This window comes from Solanum pennellii, chromosome 5 (assembly GCF_001406875.1).
Source record: "Solanum pennellii chromosome 5, SPENNV200".
Classification (NCBI taxonomy): Eukaryota; Viridiplantae; Streptophyta; class Magnoliopsida; order Solanales; family Solanaceae; genus Solanum; species Solanum pennellii.
In genome coordinates this window covers 2,192,695-2,206,913 of record NC_028641.1, presented here as the reverse complement: position 1 = coordinate 2,206,913, position 14,219 = coordinate 2,192,695, and the positions used below count along the sequence as shown (strand labels likewise).

At 29.5% G+C, this 14,219-nt stretch overlaps 1 protein-coding gene and 1 non-coding gene across 2 annotated transcripts; both read left to right on the top strand.

Moving 5' to 3' along the window:
- Nucleotides 1-1,692: 1,692 nt before the first annotated feature.
- LOC107018854 lies at nt 1,693-6,863 on the top strand. Its single transcript, XM_015219437.2, has 8 exons — nt 1,693-1,809; nt 1,957-2,195; nt 3,007-3,105; nt 3,925-4,283; nt 4,701-4,912; nt 5,004-5,260; nt 5,353-5,531; nt 6,202-6,863. The coding sequence occupies exons 2-8, from the start codon at nt 1,964-1,966 to the stop codon at nt 6,277-6,279; spliced, it is 1,416 nt and encodes a 471-aa protein (XP_015074923.1). The 5' UTR covers nt 1,693-1,809; nt 1,957-1,963; the 3' UTR covers nt 6,280-6,863.
- Nucleotides 6,864-7,509: 646 nt separating this feature from the next.
- On the top strand, nt 7,510-7,581 carry TRNAM-CAU. The gene has a single exon. It is a non-coding gene; the product is annotated as a tRNA-Met (tRNA).
- Nucleotides 7,582-14,219: the final 6,638 nt, after the last annotated feature.

Genomic DNA, 14,219 nt, shown 5'->3' with positions numbered 1-14,219 from the left:
AGGCTAAAAATATTAATCTATTATGTAAGGGGTCGTCTAATTAGAAACTAGTTATTTCATTATTAAGAATCCTAAGATTAGTTATCTTGAGATAACTTATTCCATCACTATGGTATAAATGGTGGGATAAGTTATCCCAAACGTGTCAACCAAACAAGACAACAAATTTTATCCCAGGACTATTTTTTTATTTTAGAACTATATATTCTTATCCCTCACACCAAACGATTCCTAAGTGTGAAAACCACATAACTGATGTAGCTATGTTAATAGCGAGTTGTGTGGTTATTACGACTTGTATATTAGTAGTAGATATATATATATATATGTGCTATTTACAAATCACAATGAATGTTTTTGTGTAATTTATTGAAAATTCATAAGTTTTGAAAATGAGTAAAAAAGTTCAAATCTTATATTATCTTACCAAATGTATAAATTATAGTTTATAAATAAGATGTCGAAATATCCTAAGATACTCCATTAATAAATCACATATCTCCTTATTCCTTTAAAACGCATAAAAATGAGTCTTTTTTTTATCAAAAATTACAAGATAACTAAAGTAATAAAATACAGTATTCAGGGAAAAATATAAATTGAAAGAGTACTATCAGTTGTAGACTTGTAGCACTTCAAGGATCCCAAAAAATGCAGCAAAATATGACTTCATTTACAAAATTGTACAGGATAAGTGAAGTAATAATATAGAATACCAAGGCCAAAAAATTAATCTATTATATATAAGGGTCGTTTGGTTGAGAATTAGTTATTCCATTATTAATTAGGTTTGTTATATTGGGATAACTTATCCCATCACTATGGTATAAATGGTGGAATAAGTTATCCTAAACAAGTCAGTTAAACAAGACAACAAACTTTTATCCTAGGGCTATTTTTTTATTTATTTTAGGACTATATATTCTTATTTCTCACACCAAACGACTCCTAATTGTGAAAACCAAACAACTGACGTAGACATGTTAATTGCGAGTTGTGTGGTTATTACGAATTGTATATTAGTAGTAGATATGTGTATGTGCTATTTACAAATCACAAATGAATGATTTTGTGTAATTTATTGAAAAATCATAAGTTTTAAAAATGAGTAAAAAAGTTCAAATCTTATATTATCTTACCAAATAAGATGTTGATATATTCTAAGGTACTCCATTAATAAATCACATATTTTCATATTCCTTTAATAATAAATGTTTGCCACCAACATGAATCGTGGTGCACTGGTGAGAATGTTTCATCATTAATCAGAAGTCTTAGGTTTTAGCCTTAAGTATGGAGAAAATCCTATTGAAAACACTATCCCAAATGAGCCTTGTGTGTATAATTCGGATTTAGTTGGAGGCCCTAATGAGCCCTACGGTGCAAATTTAGTTGGAGCCCGAATGAACCTTACAATGCACAATCTGAATTTAGTTAGAGCTCCGATGTGAATTAAAAAAAAGAATGTTTGTCATTACAAACTTCCAAATAGTCTTAGATCTTGAAAAATTTAGAGAACAAACAACTAATTCTAAATATAAAAATATGAACAAAAATATATTTTCTCACTATAAATAGCAAGTAAAAGCCTATTTTTAGTAATATTGAATAAATAAAATAAAAAATAATTTTTCGAATTAAATAAGTAAAAATGGATATTTATGTTTAATATATCTCTATTTAAGACACTATAAACTAAATTTAGACAATAGCAAACAGTGGTGAAAGTAGAACAGCTCAGGTGAAAAAGGGATCTGAAACACAAAATCAATATACAAATGCTGATGCAGATTTCTTTTATGAAAATTGGTAATTTTTCGTTTAATATATGCATTTCTACGATGTATTTGTTGTCTACGATGAATGATTCTGTGTAGTTTTTGATATTTTTTAGATTTTTTGTACTCCAATTTTGATTTGGGTAGATGAGGAGTTTGATGTTTATGGGTTTTGTAGGGATGTTATGATGGCTCTGTATAAGAACAATGCTGAACTCTTCCAAGTGAGAGTGAGAAGAGGCATACTGGGGTTTGTTTACAAGTTTTTGGATAAAATCAAGAACTGTTTTAGAAGCTGTGGGAGAGGAGGAAAGTTCAGTCTTTTTACAAATAGGGGATTGCTGTTTTGTGTATTTGTACTTGCTGTGCTGTGCTTGATTTCATTGGCGGCTTTTGGCTTAGGAATGCACTTCCATGGTGAGAAACGAAACTAGTTTCAATTTCATTATTATCATTATTAAACTGATGGTTCCTGCATTTTGTCTTTTTTAAATGAGGTAAGTGATAAATTTTAGTAATGTTAGGGCAAATGTGGGATATGTTTTCATATGCTTTTCCTTAAGCCGAGTTAGTTCCTAAGATATGGAGTTAGGTTTTGGTACAAGTATGCTCCCCCCAGACCCCGTATGGGATTACATTGAGTATGTTGTTGTTGTAGTTATATTGGGGGGAAAAAGCTTTTGGAGGCAAGAAGTATACTGAAAATCTATGTTGCTCGGACTCTTCAAAAAAAGATCATTGGGTGTGTTGACTGTTGCATCATCCAAAAGTTATGCGTTTTTGGAGGATCCGACACGATGCAGCTTCATATTACCGAGGATATGACTCTAGATAGGAAGGAGTAGAAGTTGCATGCTTTCCATCTTGGGCGCCTTTTTTTCTTGACCAAACTTGAGCTGTAAAGCTTTAAACTTGTCTGTGCAGTATCCTCTAGCGCGTTAGATGTTATAATTCTTTCATTTTATGATTTTAAATGTTAGTAAGTAGTAAGTGGTATCTGCAAGCAATTGCTACTCTTCCTGGGAGTTTTATACTTGTAGATGAGCATACTACTGCGAGTATCTTATGGGCAATCGGTGTCTCTTTGGCTGCTTTAATATCGTAACCACTTGTTGAACGATAACAAATCTATTTTAGTCATACGAGCTTCTCATATTTTGAGTTCATAAAAATTTGGTAACTTTTTTCTAAGTTTAGATGTTACATGTTTTCCCATTGTTCTTTGCAGGTAAATTGGAACCTAACATGTTACCTTGGAGAGAAATGCGAAAGGATATTATTGCGCATGATGTCCCTGACCGACCAACAAAGAAACCCCGTAAGCAGCGTAAGTCTTGCTTTTACTATCCTTGTGTATAATTTTATCTGAGTTTACACAAGCAGGAAACTATAAGGTTGAGAAAGCTTATGTAGGTTGATTATAGTATGAATAATCTTCCTTTTCCATCTTACTGCAGCGAAATGGCCTCGTTTGGAGAAAACTGGCGAGTAGTAAATCAAAATTGCATTATAGTGATAGCAAACAATTTTAAAGAACCATGAGTTTTGTTATCCTCAAAAGCATATATTAAAGAAACAAAAGTTTCTTTTAGAAAAGGTTCCATGAAAAATACAATTAGGTTGATAATGAAGACAAGTATTCTTTCGATAAGCTTCATCTTTATAGCACATATGGCCTGCTAAGCAAGATTACTTAATCATCTGTCATGTATTTTATCAAAGAATTTTGTGGTCAAAGTTCAAAACCTTTTATCTTATTGAGGTTGGTGGCAACTGAAGTTCAAACATGCTTTACAATGTGTTCAATCTAATTAACATAGCGTGCAGATATGCATTATGGCATGCCTCATACATTAAAGTTTCATGTTGTATTTTATCGTCTTCACTTCTTTTCTATATCCAAAGAGTGCCAAAAAGAGTTGGTAATTGACCATAATATTGTCCATGGCACAAAGTATATGTTATCATTTGTCTATGCTGAATTATCATAACATTCTAGAGATCAGTTAATTAAAGTCTATCCCTTTGTTGATATCTCTTGATAAAATGCTGTATACAAGCTAGCAGGTTAAAGGGACTATTTCCAAAGTAAGCAGAAAATATTGAAAATCTGCAAATCTTCATTTTGTTTCTATTTGATTTTCAGGTTTTTTCCCCTGTGATGTAGCATTTAAGGATTCCGTCGATTTGCTTAGTGAACCAAAGGACTTTTTGAATTTCACCCATTTTTCCTTGGGATATATGGAAACAGAAAAGAAAGCTTCCCATATTAATGCTCATGAACCCAGATTTGGTGGACATCAGACCCTTGAAGAAAGAGAACAATCATTTTTTGCTGTAAATCAAACAGTTCATTGTGGTTTTGTGAGGGGAGCTGAAGGGTTCCCAAGTACTGGATTTGATTTGAAAGAGGAGGACAGAAAATACATGAGTGTGTGTAGAGTGGTCGTATCGTCATGTATATTTGGAAGCTCTGATTTTTTAAGAAGGCCGACAAGCAGATTGGTAATGATATGGCCTACTTTTTACTTTATATTTACTCTTCTCTCATGTTATGAAGTACGTTGAGTTTGTTTTATTATATCCATTCTGAAGTGCTAAAACACCAGGAAGGGCTGGAAAATTCCTTTTTTCTTCGGTCTCATTCTAATGACCTTGCAGTATTCAACTGAGTTTGCTCTCTCTCTATTCTCAGAAATGGCAGTTGCATAAAAACACTTGTAAATCAGAAATGTTTAATAGCTCTGTGAAGATGAAAGACTTTCTAAAACATGTATCCCGGATACAACAGTTCTCTATAATAATAAGTGACTCAATTTAGCAATATTCTACAGATTTGTCAGATGGTATCTTTGGAAAGCCGAAGAGCAGGTTAGGATATAGCAACATGTGCTTACTTTGGATTGATCCTTGCCTTTTCAGATGAGTGAGTACTCAAAGAAGAATGTATGTTTTGTTATGTTTGTTGATGAGCAAACTCTTTCGACACTCTCAAAAGAAGGAAATGCACCTGATGATGGTGGATTTGTTGGTTTGTGGAAATTAGTTGTCGTCAAGAACTTACCATACACAGATATGCGTAAAACAGGGAAAGTACCAAAGTTTTTGTCACATCGCCTCTTTCCTTCTTCGAGGTGATTATCCATATCCCTATCTGGATTTTATTCTTAATGTATCTTGCTCCAATTGAAGATGAATTTGTTCTCCTATTGTGGCAACTTTTAGGTACTCTATTTGGCTTGATAGCAAACTGCGGCTCGCAACCGATCCAATGTTGATAATTGATCATTTCTTGTGGCAAACTGGCTCTGAGTATGCCATCTCAAATCATTATACTCGGCACTGTGTTTGGGATGAAGTACTCCAAAATAAGCGTCTAAATAAGTACAATCACACTGCTATTGATGAACAGTTCTCGTTTTACCAATCTGACGGTCTTACCAAATTTGATCCTTCAGATCCAAACACTCCTCTGCCAAGCTGTATGTGCCACTTAGTGCTTACTATTAATCCTGTTCTCGTTGTCTTCATATGCAGTTTGTTGAACTAATTATGGCTTTTTTGTGTATTGCAGATGTTCCTGAAGGTTCTTTTATTGTTAGAGCACATACACCCATGTCAAATTTGTTCTCTTGCCTCTGGTTCAACGAAGTTGATCGATTTACTTCACGTGACCAGCTAAGCTTCGGATTTACATTCCTAAAACTGAAAAGAATGAATCCAGACAAACCATTCCATTTAAATATGTTTAAGGTAAGGTATCTTCAGGTCACTTTAATTCTTTTTATTTTCAGCTCTTGCAGAAGTGACATACATATGGTTACTATTGAATCATCTGCTTGCTCTTGAAAACTAACTGTCTTGCTAGATATGTTTCGCATTATATCCTGCTTCAATATATCTGCTATCTAAGAGAAGCTATTTGTAATTTGGCTTTGCGACAGTGTTATCATTTTGAAACGTTAACGCCTTTTTTTCAAAAGTAATGGTTGACATGTTATTTAGGTCGGACAACTTGTAGTCGCTTGTGCTGCTTTATCTTCCATCTAACCTGAGAACTGAACATGTAACACAATGCTCTCAGTGTCATTATTTTTTTGGAATATTGTATGTGCACACCAACTCTCGGTTTGTGCATGTCATCCTTGCACAGGGCTGTGCATATCTTCTCTCCAATTTTATTGGATGTCCCTGAGGCCTGAAGGAACATTCAACTGAGATGTTTTGTTTGCTTGTAACAAGAAAACACCCACTGAGTTTTTTGTTTGCTTGAACATAAGTGTTCCACTAATTGCTCCATTGTTCTGCTGAGTTGTGAAGTTCTTATATTGTAACAAAATTGCACCCAAATCTTGGTGTCCTTTACTTGTGTTAAAGAAAGTCTGTGGAACTTCGTCATATGTTTGAATGTATGCTTCTGCAGGACTGCGAGCGTAGGTCGCTGGTCAAGTTATTTCATCACAGAGAGCCATATGTTCCACCACCTCCAAAAATTAGTTGATATCCTGACTTGACTAAGTAAACTGGACCTCTTGCTAGACCCATTGGAACTAACTTTCCATTTGAAGATGAACCATTGGCGACTAGAGATTATACATTTTGGGGCACAGAACTATTTTAAGCTCTACTAAGTAGGTGATAGAACTTTTGTTGAATATCTTTGGTTTGTCATTTTGGGCCGAGAGTATGGGGCTAACTCATCTGCCTTTGAGCCACCGTCTTCATGTGATTGAAACGCGGAGTAGGATGCTCGTGAGGAGCTACTGCTGCTTGAATTATCATAACTGTTGGATGTTTTTCTTGTGAGTTTATATGCGAGGAGTGAGGTCCATCTCATCTGATATACTTGTACAATCTAGATCGGTATCGTGTTCTGTACATTGAATATAGTATCTTCTCATTTCCAGCTAACATTGATGAAGTTAGTCATTTCTACAACATAGAGAACTTTTATTACTTTTCATATAGCCGATCTCAACTTGTTTGGGATTGAGGCATAGTTCTGCAAGAGTGTTGTAGGCATTGCTTTTAGCATTGACAATACAGTAATATTTACAGTCTCATATGCTCAGTTGTTTTAGCTTAGCAACTTTTCTTCTATTTTTTTTTACTTTTTTTGCGTTGTTCATCCATTTTGTTGTCGTTATTTTCTTTAATAATGCTTTGATTTGAGCGTCTATCGAGAACAACGCACTGCAAGTATAGTAAGTAACTTTTTGCTGCATGTTCAAGAATACTAATGTGAAGGATAGTGAGAATTATTTTAAGAAAATACAAATCTCTTTCCTTATTTAGATCAAATATTTTCAAAAAATTTTATCAATCAAAACCTAAAGAAAATTAGAAAATATTTTCCTTCTTTGTAATTTTCTTTTTCTGCTGAGAGTGAAACATAGTAATTATTGTTGTAGTATTTTCTTTTTGCTAATTATAATTATTATTCAATCACTGTTTATGTGTAAAAATAAAGATGTCTAATAAAAAAGACAATTTTTTTTTTCTTTTTTTCGTAAAAGAGATAGAAAATCCTGTATTTCTTTTTACTTGCCATAGTCCTTTTCTAGAAGCAAATGGTATGAACTTTGACCATTTAAGATATATTTTTCCCACCATATCTAAATTACTTCACGTATAGTTTTTTTATATCTATATTTAATAAAATTAACTTTCGAAATTATTTTGAAACTTATAAAAAGTATAATATAGTGTACCGTGAAAAATTAATAACATCATCAGAGTGGCGCAGCGGAAGCGTGGTGGGCCCATAACCCACAGGTCCCAGGATCGAAACCTGGCTCTGATACAAAAAATTGTATATTTCAGATGCAAGCTTCCTTTATCTCCACAATTTTTTTTGGTTTTAAATATTTTTAATGCAAATAAAAAATTATAATATACATTTTTATAACATATGAAAATAAATTAATAATACATTTTTCTCTATATATGTGTGTGTATGTGACTTGTAAAATCTACATACTGTTGTAATCTTTAGGACTTTAATGTCATAAATTATTCTTTGATACATCATTTTCATGAAAAATCTTTTATTGTGTTATGTGTATAAACAAGTGATGATAGCTGGCTGAGGAATTATTGGATGTATATAAATGTGAAATGTCATATATTTTTATAGTTTTTATTTTTATATCTAACTATTCATGAAGTGTCATTGTTTTGAAAGCAACAATTGAAATAGGGCCATATGTTTCTGATTTTTTTAAATATAATGTCGCATTTGCATATAAAGTCGGTAATCTTCATCACCATTATTCTCTCGATAGCTTCAATAGTTTATTGAGAGCTTTTGACTTAGGCTTATAAGGTAGGGTATGACTCCAATTCTCAACCCTGTAAATTTGGATGATTTATCGAGAGCGTTAAATAGAAAGAGAAGGTTAAAGTTAAACCTCTTGCATATTCACCGTGAATATATTTAGAGATAATAATAAATATGAATAGTTATAATCAGACTTAACTAATTCGTTTGATTCCAAATTCCTAACACTTAAAAATCCGATTTAAATTGATTTAATTTTCTTCCTAGTAAAACCTAACCATATGAAAATATCGTAATTACATCTAGTGATTTATCAATCACGCCGCAATTGGTTACATCTCAATAATTTTCTTTTTTTTTTCCACACAAAAGTCTATATAAAATCATTATCAATCAGGACTTAGAAATTAAATTATTATTAGCCAGTTTATATCAAAATCATATTGGGAATACGTAATAATGAAAGTGACTTAAAGATAAAGTTTAATTTAAGGCGCTAACAAACAATACACAATCTATTACTAATACTATTTAAGATTAAGATTGATAATTAAACACTAAGTGTTTGGATATATTTTGAGTAATATTTGGAATATTTATAATGATATTTTTAAAGTTGAAATGATGTACTTGAAAGTTGAAAGTTAAGTTTGTTATTGGATATATATTACAAAAATTGGCAAATATTAAAGTTTGTAAGAAAAGATTTTCTTTTACTTAATAATAATAATAATAATTTATTAATAATAATCAAATTTGGAGGAAAAATTTGGCTTTGGCATAGTGTATCACTTAACAACTTCTTTTAAAAAACTATTATGTCCAAAATGGCCTTTAATGGATGTTTAAAAAGGGAATAAGCAATACCTAATTAAGCCAATCACCATCATTAAAGGTGGAGCTAGGGAGAGATTAGGGTTGGATAGAATTTAGTAACTTTCTTAAAAAATTTATATTAATATTTCGAAAGTTATTTTGCTACGTTTTATTTATTTTTATGAAGATTAAAATATATGAATCTAAATGCACATCTAATTACAAAGTTTTCTAATAGATCTGCTGGACGATGGACGATTATAATTGTTTTTCAATATCTGAACGTTATTATAATTAATTTATTTTTAAACATAATAAATATAAAATAAAATTAAAAAGTAGTTAAATATTAGAAAAACATATAAATTTAATATAATAAAATCATTATTTGTTTTTTTTAACAAAGAAAACATTTATGTTCACTAGCGATAGAGTGGAGATGGTTAGTATGATGGCGATGATTGATGCTAGTTCTTCATAATAAATGTGATGGCAAAGACGATAGTTGTAATGGTAGAGTTAGTTAAGGTTGATCGTTGATAATGGAGCTGAAGAACGTGTGAAGGTTAACGATAGTGTTAATGATAGTTGTGTTGATAGAGATGATTGATAGTAAAAATATAAGTTATAACCGCGACAATTTGATATAATTATAATAATAACTCCTTTCTTCTAGTACTTTGAACTCTTTATTTTTAATTGAACATATATATTATATTAATTTTAGTGGTATTTATTTTTGCCAATTATATGTGTACTTTTTGTATGGATGGGAAAATACAAAAAACACTCAAGTAAGTTTTGAGTGCTTGAGGCCAACATGGAATTGTCAGCCTACCCACCAACTTTACCAGAAGGGATGGAATTGACACTTCAAATTAAAACCATATGGAAATATCACTTTCAATTTAATTATACAAAAAAAACATATTGAAAATCATGTAAACATAAATTAATTTCCTAACTTGCCAACTAAGTTATTTACCTTCTTTTTCTATGTCTCTATTAATGCATAATAATACATAGATAGTCATTAAAACTTGATCTTATTAAGAATACGTATTAAGATATCTGATTAATTTATCTTTATTGTGTCAGTTGAGTACACTCTCGACATACAAAATGATTTTGTGGACAGTGGCATAGCCACATAGTGTCGTCGGAAAAAATAGCATATATACAAGTAAAATGATATACGAAATGATTAAATAACATATCTTGGACATCCTTAACATAACAAGTTGATATTTTTGGAGATTCTTTAAGAAATTTCTAGTTCCGCCACTGTTTGTGGACACTTCTAAAAATTATGTGACACGTCAATGTCAGGAGATCATGAGGCATAATGAAAACAAGCTCGAGTTTTTAGTTATCCGTTGAGACAAAATTAAGCTATCTAGATAAACTATCGAAGTTAGAATTCTTGCTAGCTAATTAAGACCGTATTTAAGTGTATGTTTATATAGTATGCGCTTTTAATATCTTATAAAGAAAACAGTGCTCAAGATTTTCGTCTTTTTAACTTATAATATTCTTCAAGCGTTTTTTTGAGACCAAAAAAAAACAAAAAAATGAATTCGATTTATTTATTTTTTAATTAAAAAAATTTAAAGGAGCAATTGTGTCTATTGATAATTTGGTTGAGTTTTTAAAACAATTAAGTAGATCAAATTTTTGATTTTTTAAAGACGAATAATAAATCGATTGTCCATCGATTTTGCTATTTTCTGAATTTTCACCAACTTGGTTTGTTAAAGAAATGATTAATTTTATTTGTCAATTTTGGACATGTTTTTAGTAGTGAAACATCACCTTAATTTATATATTAAAAAAATGTACATAGTATTGCTTGATATTAAAGTACAAGCCAAGGAGAAAGTGATTTTCACTCTAATATTATTATCATCCAAAATAAAATATGCCAAATGAAGTCTCCATCCAAATATATAAGAAAACTGAGTAAGAAGAAACTAGTTTTTTTTTTTTTTTTTAAAAAAGGAAGTGAGAAACAAGTTATTATTTCGATCTTTAGTTTGTTAGTACAAATTATCGAGGAAATAAAAAAATGAAAGCTTCAAAAAAAGAAAGAAAGAAAGAGAAGAATTGTTATTCAAAATTAAAATAAGTAGCAATATTTTAATAGGAGCGTTATCTTTGAATAAGCTTTATAATACGTGACTTGAATTTAATCGAGATTCGAAAATAAACTTCGATTTGAAAAAAGAAGCAACATTCCGACAATTTTGTTTGAATGATTTAAGCCAAGAATGGATGGTAAGACATCTATCTCCATTATGTCACTGCAACAGGAGCTGGCATCTCACGTGAATATATCTTGCAACCACCTATATTATTTTTCGAGTTTTCGTATCTGATATTTTATTAAAATTTGATTAAATTTGAATTTATATGTAATAGAGTTTGAAGGCAGAGCTTTAATTAATAATTTTTATAATCTTTAAAAGATTGAATTAAAATATCTAATTAAAGATAAAAAGAATTCTGAATTCGCTATTCAATTTTTTGAATGATATATTATATGAGTAGTAATTATTTCTATCTCCTAAATTCTAGCCTCCTCTTTTTCCTCTCCTCATTCTTTAGTATTACAAAAAACAAAGTTTATCGATTTTAATTTTCTAATAATTAATGAAATAATTACATATTTCACCATTAATATTATAGGGATGATATATTCCTTATTATATAATTTTGTACGATATTCATTTCTTGAGATTGAATCATGTTTTGATTATAATTCTATCGAATTACATAAATTTTGCTATAAAGAATGTCGTTATAAGACATTGGAGATGGACATAAAATGTCAAAAATTGCACCAAACACAAATTGCAAAAACTATATATCCAAATTAAATTCAAATGAGAGTTCCCTTTCTTTCAAAAATTCTTTTTAGCCAACTATTTATTTTTATTAAGGATATGTTTTTTTAGGTCATTTTCTCTTACAATTAATTTACGCTCAGAAATTATTTATCACTTTTTTTATCTATTTTATTTATTCACTATACTAAAAATAAGTTTTTACTTTTATTTATCTATTTTAATATACATTAAAAAAAAGACTATATATATAATATAAATATCTTGATAAAATATATAATTTATTTATTAATTTTTCAATAAATATTTAAAGTCGATCAGACCTTGTAGAAGCGAACATTGATGTCCATCTCATTCGGCCGTAAATAGGTAAAAGTAAACGAACAATTATGTCAAAATTCGAAACACAACGTGACTTTGTCGTGGATTATGGTAACCGTACTTTCTATACGATTAGAACCAACAAATATTGTTCCGTCCGTTTTATATTACTTGATAATTTAATATATTTATTCACTTTTTAATATTAAAATGTTTTTTACTGAATAAATTTTAATAATGACGCTTTATAACTCTAAGTTTAACTAATATACCACTTTATGTAATAAAATTCTATTCCTTTTACGAAATATATATTATTATTATTATTATTATTATTATTATTATTATGAGTAAAATAAAGATACACTACAATAAAAATAAATTTTAGCGGTAATTAGTAGATATATTAATAAAAAGTGTTAAAATCTTTACTTACGTTAGTTAAGTGTCATTAGATATAATATCGCTAAAAGCTTTAGGAACATATTGAAAAAAATGCTAATTATCACTAAAAATACATAATTAGCAACAATAATTATTTACCAGTAAATAATTTTTTATGTAGTTATGTAATATTATATAGAAGAGCAAGTAAAATAAAACGGAGGGAGTATTACTGATATAAGTACATATGCAACTGGTTTTTTAGTCATGATCACAATTAAGTTAACAAATAATGTACATTTGAATGTGTACTTTGGCAAAGTAATTAGGTTAATTAATTCCTTAAAAATGTGCATTAATTGAGAAACACTTATAGTAACATATCTTAATTCTTGGGGAGCAGATATGACTAATAAGCATAATCTATATGGAGTTTAAAACAAATCAAACACTAATTGGATTATGTCAATGATGATAAAAATGTACTTAAATGGAAAAAGTAGTCATAATCAAGTTATGGGGGGCCATAATTAATTAAGTATTGAGAATTACATGCAACTTATACCTATCAAATTATCTTTTTAGACCATAGTTAGTCAAAAAATTATATTAAATCATGTTAGGTTGTTAATAGTTCAATTGTTACGTTTATACTAATCTTCAACCATGGTTATGAAGTCATATTTCAACGCGGATAAAGTATAATTTAATGACGTCTCAAATTATCTATCGTAATCGTTTTATTTTTTTTTTAAATTTATTTTTAATAATAATTATTCTTGAAGAATACATATTAAATATCTCAATAACGTAAATATTTCACAAATATAAATTATATTTTAATACATAAATGGCGAGAATAAATTGTCGAAAACATCTAATTATTCTAGTAATTTCTTTAAGGACACGTATAAAAGAGAAACACCACAAATAATTTAAATCGAATAGATTATACAGGGAAAATATTACTAAAATACATATTTTATTCTATGATATTTTTAAAATTTCCTTCCATTAGAAAGAATTGCAAAATCTTTTACTTTCTCCTAGTCTCGAATATATCACTCTTATGCGATGTATTGTGACAGATGTGTTTTGTATCGATGATGGTACAGTAATATATCGGGACACGATGTATCATGACATTGACCGATATATCATAATTGATGTGTCTTGTATCAACAAAGGTAATATATCTAGACACGATGTATCGAACATTGAATGATGTATTTAAAATTGAATCGTGATATATCGAGACATTGAGTAACGTATTCGAAATTGAGACGTTGAATGATGTATTTAGAATCTTTTATTTTTAACAAATTTTTGTAATTTATAAAAGAATATATATATATATATATTAAAAAGAAGAATTATGAAAAAAAAAGTAGAAAACCCTACATAAATTAGCTTTCAATCAAATCGACATTAAAAGAAGTTCCTGAATTCCCAACACAATGGTTGATTAAATATGAAAAAAAGTTGAATTACACAATGATTGCTCAAATGAGATTATATACATATGGATCCACTTGACTTTATTATCTTCTCTTTTTTTTTTTTCTAAAATAAAAAAATATTTTTTCTCCCTCAATTAATTGTCTTTATGAATTGAATGATAATTAAGCAGCACTACACGTGGAGTCTGAATGAAGGGACCTTGCTTCCAACCACAATAATTATTAGGTCTGCTTGTACTTTGATATGAAATCGATTGAAATTTTATTACGATTTGTAATTTAAATTTTAAGTTGTATTAATTTTTTGTAAATATGAATATTTATTTTTAACTAATTT

Coding starts and splice junctions, on each gene's coding strand:
- LOC107018854 (XM_015219437.2), top strand. CDS start 1,964: ATGATGGCTCTGTATAAGAACAATGCTGAACTCTTCCAAGTGAGAGTG. Junction 4,913..5,003: donor CGCCTCTTTCCTTCTTCGAG/GTGATTATCCAT, acceptor GGCAACTTTTAG/GTACTCTATTTGGCTTGATA. Junction 5,261..5,352: donor AAACACTCCTCTGCCAAGCT/GTATGTGCCACT, acceptor TGTGTATTGCAG/ATGTTCCTGAAGGTTCTTTT.